The following is a 15,993-nucleotide window of genomic DNA, read 5'->3' on the forward strand; positions in this document are numbered from 1 at the left end:
GCACCAGCGGTGGACCCTATCGAGATATTTTATTCGTCAATAATTGAACGATTGCCAGTAACGAACGCGGATATAGAGAAGGAGACCCGCAATGATCCGACGCTGTCTCGGGTATATGATTTGACGGTGAGGGGCTGGCCAACACATGGCGACTCACTGTTGCCAGCATTCTCATCCAGAAGAGAACAGCTGTCAGTATGCCAGGGGACAGTGATGTGTGGATCCAGAGTGGTGATTCCACCCAAGTTAAGGGAGAGAGTGCTAAATGAGCTACATGAAGGTCATCTGGGGGGAGTGAAAATGAAAAGCCTTGCTAGGGCTTATGTGTGGTGGCCGGGAATCGATCAACAAATTGAAGACCTAACTAAAAGCTGCTCAGGATGCCAGAAGGTCCAAAATGCACCACCACATGCCCCTCTACACCCATGGGAGTGGCCCTCCTCTCCATGGCAATGGGTGCATATTGATTTCGCTGGTCCATTCATGGACTCAATGTTCTTAATAGCAGTGGATGCTCATTCAAAGTGGCCTGAGGTGATAAAAATGTCTTCAACCACGACAGAGAAAACGATTGCAGTCCTACGGACCATATTTGCCAGAAACGGGTTGCCAGAGCAGATTTGCTCTGATAATGGACCACAGTTTGTGTCCGAAGAGTTTCAAAAATTTATGAGAAGGAATGGGGTAAGGCATTACACATCCGCCCCGTATCATCCAGCCACAAATGGATTGGCTGAGAGGTTCGTACAAACCTTTAAGAAGGCAATAAAGGCCATGTGTGACGATGAAATTCCACTACAGCATAAGATGGACAATTTCTTATTAGCCTACCGAAACACGACACATGCAGTTACCAACCAGACCCCGGCCATGATGTTCTTTAACCGAAGGTTGAGATCTCGTCTGGATTTGCTCAGACCAAATGTGCGAAGAAATGTTGAGGACAAACAATTCCAGCACATCAATGAGAAGCCGACAAGGAGCTTCAATGTCGGGCAACCAGTCTTGGCCCATGACTATCGAACAGAGAAATGGCAACCCGGAATGATATGCACAAGGCAGGGGCCATTAATGTACACAGTGGATGTCGGGGAGAACATTGTGAGACGCCACGTCGATCAGATCTTAGCGTCACAGGAACGCGTCAACCCCATGTCTCGAGTACCTGGGGATGAACCCGACATACCGGTAGCATCTACCTCAGAACCAGTAGCAGTGGAACCCGATGAACTACCTGATGAAAAGGGGTCAGAATCGCCTCTGCACCAAGAACAAGAACCTCAGGAAAGGCGCTATCCCGAAAGGGTCAGGAAGCTGCCCCAAAGACTGAATCTATAAATGGACTATTGTTGTTTAATGTACATGTTAAAGTGTAAATTTTTATTTGAATATTAGGGGTACTACTAATCTAAAAGGGGAGGAATTGTAGTGTATGTGCCTTTAAGACAGAACTACTTTTACAGCTCCTGTATACTGTAGTACCGGCAGTGACCACACCTGTATATAAGCTTTGCGCATGCCTCTGTACCCCCAGTCTTGAGACTACCCTCCTCCAGTAAAGACCTGTTTAATTGTTAAGTTACAGCATCCGTGTGGTTATTGAAAAACAGCATACCCTCAGAATCACGGATCCAACAATTACCTCCAGATGCAACTATTTCAATGCTCTCCTGGTCGGCCTCACACCTTCCATTCTCCATAAACTTGAGCTCATCAAAAACCCTCCTGCCTGTATCCTAACTCGCACCAAGTCCCGTTCACCCATCCCCCCTGTGCTCGCTGCCCGTGTCCTAACTCACACCGAGTCCCGTTCACCCATCCCCCCAGTGCTCGCTGCCCGTGTCCTAACTCGCACCGAGTCCCGTTCACCCATCCCCCCTGTGCTCACTGCCTGTATCCTAACTCGCACCAAGTCCCGTTCATCCATCCCCCCTGTGCTCGCTGCCCGTGTCCTAACTCGCGCCAAGTCCCGTTCACCCATCCCCCCTGTGCTCACTGCCCGTGTCCTAACTCGCACCGAGTCCTGTTCACCCATCCCCCCTGTGCTCGCTGCCCGTGTCCTAACTCGCACCGAGTCCCGTTCACCCATCCCCCCTGTGCTTGCTGCCCGTGTCCTAACTCGCACCAAGTCCTGTTCACCCATCCCCCCTGTGCTCGCTGCCCGTGTCCTAACTCGCACCGAGTCCCATTCACCCATCCCCCCTGTGCTCGCTGCCTGTATCCTAACTCGCACCAAGTCCCGTTCACCCATCCCCCCTGTGCTCGCTGCCTGTATCCTAATTCGCACCGAGTCCCGTTCACCCATCCCCCCTGTGCTCGCTGCCCGTGTCCTAACTCGCACCGAGTCCCGTTCACCCATCCCCCCTGTGCTCACTGCCCGTGTCCTAACTCGCACCGAGTCCCGTTCACCCATCCCCCCTGTGCTCGCTGCCCGTGTCCTAACTCGCACCGAGTCCCGTTCACCCATCCCCCTTGTGCTCGCTGCCCGTGTCCTAACTCGCACCAAATCCCGTTCACCCATCCCCCCTGTGCTGGCTGCCCGTGTCCTAACTCGCACCGAGTCCCATTCACCCATCCCCCCTGTGCTCGCTGCCTGTATCCTAACTCGCACCAAGTCCCGTTCACCCATCCCCCCTGTGCTCGCTGCCTGTATCCTAATTCGCACCGAGTCCCGTTCACCCATCCCCCCTGTGCTCGCTGCCCGTGTCCTAACTCGCACCGAGTCCCGTTCACCCATCCCCCCTGTGCTCACTGCCCGTGTCCTAACTCGCACCGAGTCCCGTTCACCCATCCCCCCTGTGCTCGCTGCCCGTGTCCTAACTCGCACCGAGTCCCGTTCACCCATCCCCCCTGTGCTCGCTGCCCGTATCCTAACTCGCACCAAGTCCCGTTCACCCATCACCTTCTGCTCATTATCTCTGTAACCTCTTCCAGCCCGACAACTGCCTGAGATCTTGACGTTCCTCCAATTCTGGCCTCTTGCGTACCCCCGATTCTCTTCACTCCCCCATTGGAGGCCGTGCCTTCAGCTGCCTAAGCCCTGGAATATCCTCCCTAAATCTCTCTGTCTCTCTACCTCTCTCACTTCCTTTAAGTCACTCCTTAAAACTTACCTCTTTGACCAAGCTTTTGGTCACCTGTCCTAATATCTCTTTATGTGACTTGGTGCCAAATTTTGTGTGATGCAACAACTTGCATTGATATAACGCCTTTAACGTAGTAAAACGTTGCTTTGACAGGAGCGTTACCAGACAACATCCCTGTGAAGCGCCTTGGGACGTTTTTACTCCGTTAAAGGCACTATATAAATGCAAGTTGTTGTTGTTATCTTCCAGTAAAATGCAGTGGTGTGGTCTGTTGAATCAGCTGATTAAGGGTATGCTTGCCTATGTTTTGCAGATGCTAAGACACCTATAACTGCCAATAGACATGGCAAAGAGCCATGCATCTATAGAGTAGCTGAATGGATGTGGCTAATATATATAGATGCATATTCAGAAAACTGTTAATAAATACATTAACATGTAGGGCGGGACTGGATGTGAGAAACGTGATGGAAGAGGCTGCATTGGCCATTTTTTCCAGCATTATTTGTAAATGTTCATTTGCAGGGACTATTTTAGTTTTGCAAGGACTACATGTCCCAACATACAGCGCGCTTGCCAATTGGTGCTTGCGGGCTGTGGTGTGTTCGGGGTACCGTTTCAGAGCGTCCTTGGTGTCAGGGGCTTTGCAGCTCGCAGACCAGGCTCGGCTCTGCCATCCTCCAATAATTCGCCAGCCCCGGAGCATGGACTGAGGAGCTTCCAGCGTGAGCTATGCGTCGCTGATCAACGCACTTTGCACAGACACTGCACCTTGTGGGAGGGGAAGACAATCTGTCTGATTAAAAAGGAAATCGGACCAAGAGGTAAGAATCACAGCTCGGAAACTCCACACACACAAAAAAAAAATAAAGGAATAATGTCAGATTGGGAACCAGACCAAGCGATTGTTTTTGGCATCAGAAGGTAATCTTTTTTTTGGGAGGGAAGACTTAAGATCGTCTCTGCCGAATTGGGTGACTGTTTATCGGCAGGTCCAGTGTGACCCAGAAAATCCAACATATTCTGGCTCCAGAAACTATTTTCCCGCCGCCCGGGTGAGGTTTGCAACACCGGCAATGTTGCCAGCTCAGGAGGTAGCTAAAATTTATCACACCAATTATGTGAGGAACTCAAGAGCGATCGGCGTACTCTGGGCTATTTTCACCATTTGTTTTGCCATCGTGAACGTGGTGTGCTTCATCCAGCCTTACTGGATCGGCGATGGGGTGGACACCCCCCAAGCCGGTTACTTCGGGCTCTTCCATTACTGCATCGGGAACGGGCTCTCCCGGGAGCTGACCTGTCGCGGCAGCTTCACCGACTTCTCCACCATCGCGTCCGGCGCCTTCAAAGCCGCCTCTTTCTTCATCGCGATGTCCCTGGCGCTCATCATGGGCTGCATCGCCTGCTTCGTGTTCTTCTTCTTCTGTAACACCGCCACCGTCTACAAAATCTGCGGCTGGGTGCAACTTACATCTGGTGAGTCAACAGGGAGGGGAATCAGCACTTGTTTCCCCACCCCCCCACTCCTTAAAAACAATGCAAAGGCCATTTTTAAAATTTATTTTAAAAAGATCAACTTTTTCCCAGGAACTGGGGAATTGTCAAGTCTCTGCCGAGATCAGAGAACGTTCCTCTGGAAGGGAATTTGTTTTTTGATCGGACCGAGTTGATCTCAGCAGGTCTTTTGACTGTGTGGTCAAACTTTAATACATCGGCGCTATCTGGTGCAAGGCAAGGTAGGTGGGGAGAGAGAGGAAAGTCATCTTATATCAGGCTGTGCCTCTTAAATAAGGCAAGGTAGGTGGGGAGAGAGAGGAAAGTCATCTTATATCAGGCTGTGCCTCTTAAATAAGGCAAGGTAGGTGGGGAGAGAGAGGAAAGTCATCTTATATCAGGCTGTGCCTCTTAAACAGAAGACCACATTGCTGTTAATAGGCAAGGGTGTCATCTCAGGGGATCACAATAATACATCCGATTTTATAATAGTTGCCAACGAATTTATTTGGGTTATTCTGAAGTAACGATGCATTTTATACGGCTAATGTATATTTCCTCGTCAGTTGCGGTTCTGGGTCTCCGTCGCCTACTTAACCATCCATCATGCGTCTCTGAAGCAACCAGTTAGCGATTGTCAAATGTTTTTTTTCGCATTATTCATTTTGGGTTACTATACATTTGCCGCAGAAATAATGGAACTCCTTTTTGTGATAATGTACCGGTTATAATGTACATTTCTGATCGATTGAGTCACTGCGTATTTATAATTTTCAGGATAAAATTCGGACGACTCTATGTGACACTTGTATAGTGGGAAGGCCACGGATGATATACTTTGGATGCGAGCTTATTTTTAGACATCTGAAGTTCCGGCAGCTTTACAAACCGGTGTCCAGTGTGCTGATGTGTGGAAGCTTTAGCAGCGGAGTTGATTCTGACTCTGTTACAGGTCAAGCCACTCCAGGAGCAGGCTTCCCAACTAGTTTAATGTGTTCGAGCGTGAATTGGTTCGAACTCAAACCACAGTTTTCAACCACTTCACCTTTGGCCCAGCTTTAAAAAATGTGTTCATACTACTACATAAATATGACCATCTAGAAAATAATATAATCCTAATGGAAAGCTAAAATGTTTGATAAATGTTACATAGCATTTATTTGTTACTGTTACCTTCAATGGAACAATTGGTATTTTAATTTAAACTTGGTTGTGTCCTAATTTACTACCATATATTTCAAACCAATTTGTTTTTTGTGTCAGGTATTGAAAATAAATAATCCACTTTTAGACTTCATTTAATTCACAGTTTTTTCTCTAATGGAAGTGCAGTCTAGCAGATGAAAAGAGGTGAGCTGATGCTGTACTAGCGCTATCTGAAGTGGTGACCCTTGTGTATTGATTACTGGATGATAAGGAGTTTGCATTTAGTCCAGGAATTATATGTGTGCACAATGGGATGCTGTAGTCTGGAATCCACACAAACACTTATGAAAAGTGTCTCATTTAACATGCTGGAGAATACAGAGGTTCATCTCATGTTCCTGTGAGGAAAAGTAAGTAAAGATTCAGAGATGTTAACAATTACTTTGTTATGAATTCTCCATTCTGGAATTGTGGCTGGTCCATGGTGGTGTCTGTGTACTAGTGTTTAAAAGTTAAAACAGTGAAGATTAAACTATTGCAGAGAATGTGTGTATTGCAAATAATTTAGTAAGAAGTTACTAAAATCCAGGGGTAGAGTACTGATATAATCACAAATTTATATGTAGATTATTGGTATATTTATTAATGTAACAGATTTTGTTATTCAGTATGAGTGGCTTTACTTTGTTCAATACTTTATTCTTTACTATCCCAGCATATTTAATGAATACTCGATCTAGCTATCTTATGTAAGATCATTAGCATTCTTGTGACAAATGAAATTATAATCCTTGTCATATGGACTAAAATAAAAGTACAATATGCATGCTATTGTAGACTATTTCTGTTTTTGTTGCGTTTAAGGAAGATGGTTTTTAACGTAACTTAATCTTCATACAGTACTTCTGTCTCATTCTAATTTTATTGTGGCTAATTTAACCTACATGAAATAGTTACATTCAGGAAAAATGTACCCTATAAGGATTATAAAAAGATTACATTGCATAACAAATGAAAAGTAAGAAAATAACAACAGAGAATGCTGGAAAAACTCAGCAGGTCAGGCAACATCCGTGGAGAGAAATTTGAGTTGATGTAAGGATCAATTCCCATAGTTTCTGTGGCACTGTTGACTTGAAAGAGCATTGTTTTGTAGATACATACTGGAAGTGCAACAATACATGTCTCTTTGGAATAATGTGGAGTAATATAATCAGTTTGCTTCATCTTCATATCATACACCATGCTGTATCAGCTTGTGTATAGGAGGCATGGTATGAATGGGACTAAAGCTTAGCTGATTCCCACTATTTCAGTTATGCTATCTGCTTTGATTGATTTTCCTTACAGGCTGTAGACGATTATGCTGAATAGCTAAAGAGATTGAAGATGGCAGCTGGGTCAGGTTATTATCAAAGAGGATGAGATCACTTTAGAAGCATTCAATAACTAAAAGGAAAGTCTTTCAAACCAACAACGTGCTGAAAATTAAAGCTAAGTTACTGTTTGGAATTTAGAGCAGGGTAGTGCAAGGTACTACAACCCCTTTTAATATTTTCAATTTGCAATTTGGCAATGACATATAATTTTCTTTATTAATATAAACCTTAAACTCTTTTGGGGCACAAATATTTAGACAAATTGCCCATTAAGGTAAAATACAAAGCATTGAGCTTGGATGTCTAGGATTTTTAGAACATCCAAGTGGCTGGCATCTTGCAAGCTACCTTGTATAGGTCCTTCCATCATACTGAAGGCAGATAAGAACATAAGAAATAGGAGCAGGAGTAGGCCAATCGGCCCCTCGAGCCTGCTCCGCCATTCAATAAGATCATGGCTGATCTGATCCTAACCGCCAATCCACTATCACAGAACCATCTCCTGAATCTAACAGAATTAGACACACGAAATAGGAGCAGGATCAGGCTACACGGCCCCTGGGCCCGCTCCACTACCCACAGGGCCATGACCGATCCGAACCTAGACTCATGTCCGAATTCCTGCCCGCTCCCCGTAACCCTTAATTCCCTTTACTTCTAGGAAACTGTCTATTTCTGTTTTAAATTTATGTAATGATGTAGCTTCTACAGCTTTTTGGGGCAGCATATTCCATGGACCTACCCCCTCTGAGTGAAGTAGTTCCTCCTCATCTCAGTTTTGAAAGAGCAGCCCCTTATTCTAAGACTATGCCCCCTAGTTCTAGTTTCACCCATCACCGGGAACATCTTCCCCGCATCCACCCGATCCAACCCCTTCACAATCTTATGATGTCCTTCATATAGCTTATATATAAACTGAGGATGGGATAACAGCTGCTGGAAGGGTATGTGAATGCACACCCATATGTCCAGGGTTATCGGGAGTTAAGGGACAGGTTTACCCCTTCAGGTCTCATCAAGAGCCAGGCTGGCTAGTCAATCAGCAGTAATGCCCTGGAGTATTGGGAACCTGCCTGACTCTGACACCAGATTACTAATTCTGTCACAGAAAATTGAGTGAGTTCTAATCTTCCATGACCAACCTGCAAATATCCAGGATTTGGTACCTAGCTTAATATGATTGCGGAGAGGCAAGCAGTTGCTACTGAAGCTTCACACCTCCAATTGGTAGAATCACTGATCGCTGGGATATGGTGTGTGCCCAAATATGGTTAGGAGGGTGGTGAGTGATGATACTCACCACATCACTCCGGTTGAGTTCCTGGTACTAACTACCTTGTTATGGGTCAACTTGTGCTGGTTAGTTATCCAATGATCATCCTCCTTGGAGTGGGAGATACATGGACTCTCTTTGGGTGGGGAGTTGATATGGCTCCAGGGTGAAATGCTTGGCCAGATGAGGCAGTGACAGAGCTATGCCATCTGCTGCAGGCCGAGTTATAGACAGTTTCAGAAATTGAGATGCTTCTTCTCCTGGCTGTGAAAGTCACAACTGAGTTAAGCTTCTATGCTACATGATCTTTCCAGAAATAAGTTTGCAGTTCATACCTGTATAAAGCAAGTGAATAACACTTCATTTGCATGGGGAAACATCTTTATAAGATTTTCAGTGAAAAGGAAACACCAGCTGTAGAGGTTATAGAACTTGTTGCAGCCAACAAGCTTCCCAAGAGCCCAGGGCATAATAGGTGGAATCCACTTGGCCATTAGGTTTCCATATGTCAACCTGTTGCATACATGAATAGGAAAAGCTACTATCACTCCATAAATGTGCAGGTGGTTTCTGATACATAAACTGGACTCTGCACATTAATGAACATTTTCTAGGGAGCACTCATGTTACTTTTATTTTGCAGGAAATCACAGTGCCTGCATTATTGGAGGGTCCTGAAAGAATGAGCAGATGGCTGTTGGGACACTAGGTCTACTTTTTGAATCCATGGTTGAACCTCCTAATTAGAAACCCCCACACAGCAGCAGAGTGTAACTACAGTGAGGTGCATACACCACCCTAATTACTGGGGACCACACTATTGGGATGTTGAAGCAAAAATCTCATTCTGTTCAGGCAGGGTGTTGCTCCATATTCCAGGCAACATCTTCAAAAGCATCAGCACCTGCTGTACTATTTTGCCATCCAGTGAAAAGTGAGTTTGAAGTACGATGAGGAGGAGGCCCATGGGGCTGACGGCCTACAGTAAGAGAATGAGGAAGAAGAGGATGTGAACATGGTAGGAGCTGATGTACAGGGAGGGGGATGGATGCCGAAATCTGCGATCAAGAACTACTTCCAATAAGTGACATCTGCCACTGAACAAATATATTATTTCTATAAAAACACACACATTGATCCCCTCCAAGAACAAACCACACATTACTGAAGCTGACCACTATCTTTCGGCCCCCTTCCAGCACATTACCTTTTGTAATAAATACTGTCTGCACTGAGGAGGAATAAAAAGGTGTGAAAATTCAATTCCATGTGATAAATCATATCAATATGCTTCTCCATTGTCGTTCTATAACTTGCACTTCTCCTACTATGTAATCTGAAGCTATGTATAACTGGGAGGAGCAACTATGGTGGTAAGCTGCTGTTTGGTATTGCTGCTCTGGATGGATGGTGGTGGCCTTGAACCTCTGGGTGCAGAGTCACAAGATCACCCTGCAACAGCTGGATTCACTTCCAATAGCACAATGGTTGCCATTGTCTGTCACGCCACGAATTTGTTAAAAAGTCTTGGTGGATTGGGTGGATATGACAGCAGACAGCGGAAACCGCCTCAGCTGCCCCTTTTCCTGCCATGGCATAGGTGCTGGGAATCCCAGTTGGATGACTAGTGATCTGTACGAGAACAGTCTATATGGTGCCTGCCATGTGGCTGAAGACTGTCATCACTGCTATTTCCAACCCAGCCTGTCAAATCCAGCAGCAATAGACTCAATGTTCGTGGATGCGCAAGGTCTCAAAAATACCAGTCACATAATTTCTGAGAGTAAGTTGGTCTGTGCTTGTTCCCTCTGTTCCTTGAACTCCCCATGCAGAGGACCCTGAAGATACCATTTCTTCCATGGTGCTCTGCATTTGATCTGCAAAGGCCTTCTGCTCCTGCATTAACTCTTGTCTGAAGGCAGGCCCAATAGCACACCAATAACCAGTTAGCAGATATACATCTCAAAAGACAACAGATATATGAAATAAGTGCATGTGAGGCAAATAATATAAATAGATTTAAGGGATAACAATATATGTTTCTGGAGAAAGAGGAGATTGAAGTCTACGGCAATCACAACATGATTGAGCTTACGTGTTGGCTTACGATGAAGAAAGGGGTGAGGGCAACAAAGACTATCAGCTTAAGGAGGTTGCATTTTGAGGGGATGAGGAGAAAACTAAGAGAGCCAGACTGTATTGCAGTGTTAAAAGAATGTTTTCATGGATATTTTACTGAGATTACAGAGTAACCATATTCCACTGGGAAAGAAATATAGCAGAGGAAGAAGGAAACTGACTCGAGCAACAAATGAAGTAATGTGGCAGATAAGGGGTTAAAAAGTGACTTTCTTCAAATGTAAATCTACAGGTAGATCACAGGACAAAGATGAATATATTGATAAAGTGAAGGAATTAATAAACTGGTCAGAAGTGACAAAATAGAAAACAATACTGAGATTGTGGGAAATATAAAGCATACTTTTAAGTGTGAAGAATTTTTGAAATATATTTTCATTGGTAATAGGTAGTGAGAAAAATGGTCAGAGTCCCAAAGGATTGCATGGATGCATGTCTACTCGGTAAGGGCGTTTGCATTTTCCTGGCAGGCATCTGTGCCATTCAAAGAACCAATGGAGCACCTGCCTTAGGTGGGGCGTGGAAATTCACAACGGCAACTTGTCACAGTGTAAGTGGGCCCAGTGCCAAGAGGGAGCTAAATTTAAAAATATTAAGGGGGAAAAGTTGGGTGATGCCCGTTTAGGGGCGCTCACATCACTGTGGCACTAATTTTAACACCCCGAAGAAGTTAGCGCCCCTCCGCCGTAAATTCAGTAGTAGCGTCCCAAGCAGGAGGTGGGGCGCTACTACTGAATTTTGTGGCGCTACGTACAGCAGCGCCACGCGCGGGTGACCCATGAGAGGGTTGTTGGTGGTCGACAACAAGGAAATGTGGGCTCCTTTCCAAGCGCTCACACTCCCATGCCACTGCGGAGCCCTCGGTCAGAGCCCCAGACTGGCCATCTCAACCCCTGCACAGCCGCAGGAGGAGCAGACTGTTGCTGAGCCCTCCCAGGCTCCCAAACCCAGATGACACCCGCCAAAAGCGTTGAAGCAGGCACAGCATGGAAGTGAGCAAGGTGTCTCTACATCTGCTGAAGCCACAGGGGAAGCACCACGTAGAAGCACGCGTAAGAGAAAGTTAACACACAAATAGTCACAAGGGTAGTCACTTGGGTGTTTTGATCTAATACAAAATTACGTTTCTCATTGTTATTTCAATTGTATTAAAGAAATGCAATGGCAAATATTCAAATAGTTGGCCTATGTGTGCTCAGAAATGGAAGTTCCACAGTGAGGGGCCAGGGTGCCTTTCATCTGTAATGATGGTGGTGAGAGTGATAGGAAACCACAGTTTATTGTACAGATGCTGTATGGTGTGTTAAGAAGGTCAGCCAGACACTCATTTCCATGTGCCAGCCACGTGTGTTTGCTGCGTAAACTTAAGCGAATCTGGCACGGATTAGTGCATCTCTTGCCTCACGGCCAGCAATGTGCTCGCATGCTGGTGGAACTGGCACATTCGCCTCCGCAAGGTCTTCCTCATCTGCTGCCTCTGAGGAGGAGGAGGAGGCTGTGCGCTGAGCCACTTGTTCCTCAGGCAGCGGTAAGTCATGCTGCTGTGTGATTTTGTGCAGGGCACAGCAGACCACGATGATTCTGGCGACCCTGGCTGGTGAGTACTGTAGGGCTCCACCAGATCTGTCGAGCCATCTGAATCGCATTTTGAGCAAGCCAATGGTTTGCTCTCTGATACTTCTGGTGGAAATGTGGCTCACATTGTAACGCTCCTCAGCTTCATTTGATGGCCTCCTCATCGGTGTCATTAGTCACGTCTTCAGGGGATAGCCCTTTTCTCCAAGTAGCCATCTGGAAAGTTGGGTTGGCGGATTGAAGAGCTGAGCACAGTAGACTGCCGCAGGATGTACGAGTCATGGCAACTGCCAGGGAATTTGGCGCTAACATGCATAATGTTCTTCCTGTGGTTACACACCAGCTGGACGTTAAGGGAGTGGAAGCCCTTGCGGTTCACAAATGCAGCTGGGTTGTGATGGGGTGCCCTAATGGCCACATGTGTGCAGTCTACGACACCCTGCACCCTTGGGAAGCCTGCCATATTTGCAAAGCCAACCTCACATGCGGTTACACTTGCTTCATCCGTGGAGAAGTGGATGTAATTGTGCGACTTTGCAAGGAGGGCATTGGTAACCTGTGTAATGCAAGTGTGTGCGACCGACTGGGAGATGCCTGCTGATGTCTGCTGCTGATCCCTGGAAGGACCCTGAAGCAAAGAAGTTGAGGGCAGTGGTGACTTTGACAGCCACTGGTAAGGGCTCCAGGTGTTGGTGCACCTGCAGCATTTTGCAGATGTCAGCGACTACATCTCGCGGAAGTCTCAGCCTCCTTTGGCACTGTTGCTCACTCATGTTGAGGAAGCTCATCCTCGGCCTGTAAACCCTGTGTTGGGGGTATCTCCTGCGGCGCGGTGCAACCCTGCGCTGATGCCCTCTGCCCTGTGCAGCATAAGGGGGCTGAGGAGAAGGTTGCCGCTCCTGTTGTTGGTGCTGCTGTTGTGCTTGGTTCTGCTGCTGCTGCAGCTGCTCTTCCACCAGTTCTGAGGACCAGGATGAGAGGGTATCAGTGGTTCCCATTCCACTGGTATATATCTCAGTTGAGGAATAGATGTTATAGCGCTCATTCAATGTGGGGAGAGGGTTTTCCAAGGAGGTCACAGTGCATATGGATCTCAGCTTAAACACAAGCTCAATGGACCTGCAAAATGTGTTCCAAAACCTCAAAACACAAAGTTCTGCCATCTGAAAGTGAGCCATGTTACAGGTCAGCTTTTATGCTGCAGGTGCAGCTGTCAAGTGTTTAGCTAGTTGATCGGGACTCGCAGACCTGACACTTTGTAAAGGTGCATGGAGGTGGGATGGCGGCGGGTTAGCATCCCGCTGTCAATCATTTTGATTTTAACTCCTGACCCACCTTCAAACCCGCACTCTGAGTGCCGGCAAAATCGCGGCCAAAGCATTTGTTTAATTTCTCTGCCATTATCTTATTCCCCATTATAATTTCTCCTGTCTCAGCCTGTAAGGGACCCACATTTACTTTCACTAATCTTTTCCTTTTTACATACCTATAGAAGTGTTTACAGTCTGTTTTTATGTCTCTCGCTAGTTTACTCACATATTCTATTTTCCCTTTCTTTATCAATTTCTTGGTCCTCTTTTGCTGAATTCTAAAATCCTTCCAATCCTCAGGCTTACTGCTCTTTTTGGCAACATTATAAGCCTCTTCCTTTGATCTAATACTATCTTTAACTTCTCTTGTTAGCCACGGATGGACCACTTTTCCTGTGGGAGTTTTGTGCCTTAAAGGAATGTATATTTGTTGTAAATTATGTATTAATTTTTTAATGTAGTTTCCCAATCTCCCTTAGCCAACTCACCCCTCATACCTACGTAGTTTGCTTTTTTTTTAGATTTAAGACCCTAGTTTCAGATTTAGCTAAATCACTTTCAAATTTAATATAAAATTCTATCATATTATGATCACTCTTCCCTACTACAAGGTTATTAATTAAACCTTTCTCATTGCACAACACTAGATCTAAAATAGCCTGTTCCCTAGTTGGTTCCTCAACATGCTGATCTAGAAAACTAGCTTGTATACATTCCATGAATTCGTCCTCCACACTATTACTGCAAATTTGGTTTGCCCAGTCTATATGTAGATTAAAGTCCCCCATGATCACTGTATTACCCTTGTTACATGTGCCTCTAATTTCCTGATTTATACTCTGCCCTACATTACAACTACTCTTTGGGGGTCTATATAAACAACTTCCACCAATGTTTTCTGGCCCTTGCTGTTTCTTAGCTCCACCCAAACTGATTCTACTTCTTGAGTTTCGGAGCTAAGATCCTTTCTCTCTACTGTCTTTATCTCATTCTTTAATATCAGGGCTACCCCTATTCCTTTTCCATTTTGCCTCTCTCTTCTAAAAGTTAAGTATCCTGGAATATTTAGTTCCCAACCTTCATCACTTTGCAATCACATCTCCGTAATGGCTATTAGATCAAACCTATTCATTTCTATCTGCGCTATTAATTCATCTATTTTGCTGCAAATGCTTCACGCATTCAGATACAATGCCTTTAGCTTTGACTTATTTCTATTATTCCCTGATGTCACCTTAGTCACTGATGCCCTATTACCTTTGCTGTGGGTCTGGAGTCACATATAGATGCATGCACTTACTGCAAACGTGGTTGTCCGGGATCACAATGCTCTCCACAAACTCCCACCAGGTAATGACGGCAGATTTCCTTCCCTAAAGGACATTAGTGAACCAGATGGGTTTTTACAACAATCCGATAGTTTCATGGTCACCATTACTGATACAGGTAGACTACCTTTTATCCGAACTTCCGAAAACCGAAACCCTCTAAAAACCGAAGGTTTTTTCGTTCAGCGTAAGTCGTGCGCACGACATGACCAGAGTGGCGCATGACTTACGCTGAGCAGAGGGTCAGCGTAAGTCGTGCGCACGACCCCGACCCCCGCCGACGACCCCCCGCGGACCCCCGCCGACCCCGACCCTGGCCGACCCCCCCGCGGACCCCCGCCGACCCCGACTCCCGCCGACCCCCCCGCCGACCCTCCCCCGCCGACCCACCCCCGACAAATTTCCCAGTCTTATAAAATACCTTCCGAAATCCGAAATTTTTCAAAAACCGAAACATGGCTGGTCCCGAGGTTTTCGGATAAAGGATAGTCTACCTGTACTAGCTTTTTATCCCAGATTTATTTAATTAACTGAATTTAAATTCCACAGCTGCCGTGGTGGGATTTAAATTCACGTCTCTGGATCATTAGTCCAGGCCTCTGGATTACTAGCCCAGTGACATAACCACTATGCTACAGTTCCCTGTTGGATAAGGACAAATGCCGAGGCTCCATCAGCACTTCACCTGGGGTCCCCTTATCTGCCTAAGTCGCACTCACATCCTCCTGTCCCTGACCATTAACCAGACCTAAGGGGTGTGACTGCCTCCTGGATCTAAGTGTCCAGGTAACTCTCCCCCTACCTAATGCCCCACAATGTCTGCACCTCAGACTCCAGCTCAACAACTCTGAGCTGAAGTTTCTTAAGATGCAGGCACTTACTGCAAACGTGGTTGTCGAGGATCACAATGCTCTCCACAAATTCCCACATGCTGCAGTTGTGGCACACCACCTGCACTGCCATCACTATATGACCTTGTTTACAGTTTAGTTTCTAGACTACTTAATTGATCTAGATTAAGTTATGTGTAATGAAATTAAATATCTCCCTGTAACACAAAGCACTACAAGTAGTGGAAGCAAAAAGCAGAAACTCCTTCCCCCTCTTCTCCGAATTCCCACTCTTTCCAAATTCCCAAATGTTTAAGTGCAATGCGTTTAATTCCACTCTGTGCAGACCGGTTACATGGTTACTATGGCTAGAGTCTCTGACGGATGGAGACAAAGTCAGGGACACAGTGTAAGTGGGTCCCACTCCAAA

The 15,993-nt window shown here is 45.9% G+C and overlaps 1 protein-coding gene across 2 annotated transcripts in view; it reads left to right on the forward strand.

The window, feature by feature from the left end:
• The first annotated feature begins 3,643 nt into the window (after window positions 1-3,643).
• The window catches only part of lhfpl3 (LHFPL tetraspan subfamily member 3), a 467,937-nt gene continuing 455,587 nt past the window's right edge, over window positions 3,644-15,993 (forward strand). The window contains exon 1 of one of the 2 annotated variants that reach the window (XR_015081573.1): window positions 3,644-4,565. Coding sequence is in view for 1 of the 2 variants with exons in the window: in XM_086010456.1 (XP_085866582.1) it covers window positions 4,163-4,565 (403 nt within the window). In the remaining variant the exon portion in view is untranslated. The remainder of the gene's footprint in view (window positions 4,566-15,993) is intronic. The other variant, XM_086010456.1, reaches the window with a different exon arrangement.

This window comes from Somniosus microcephalus, chromosome 17 (assembly GCF_052327205.1).
Source record: "Somniosus microcephalus isolate GS21.2 chromosome 17, FLI_Smic_1.0, whole genome shotgun sequence".
NCBI classification, from domain to species: Eukaryota; Metazoa; Chordata; class Chondrichthyes; order Squaliformes; family Somniosidae; genus Somniosus; species Somniosus microcephalus.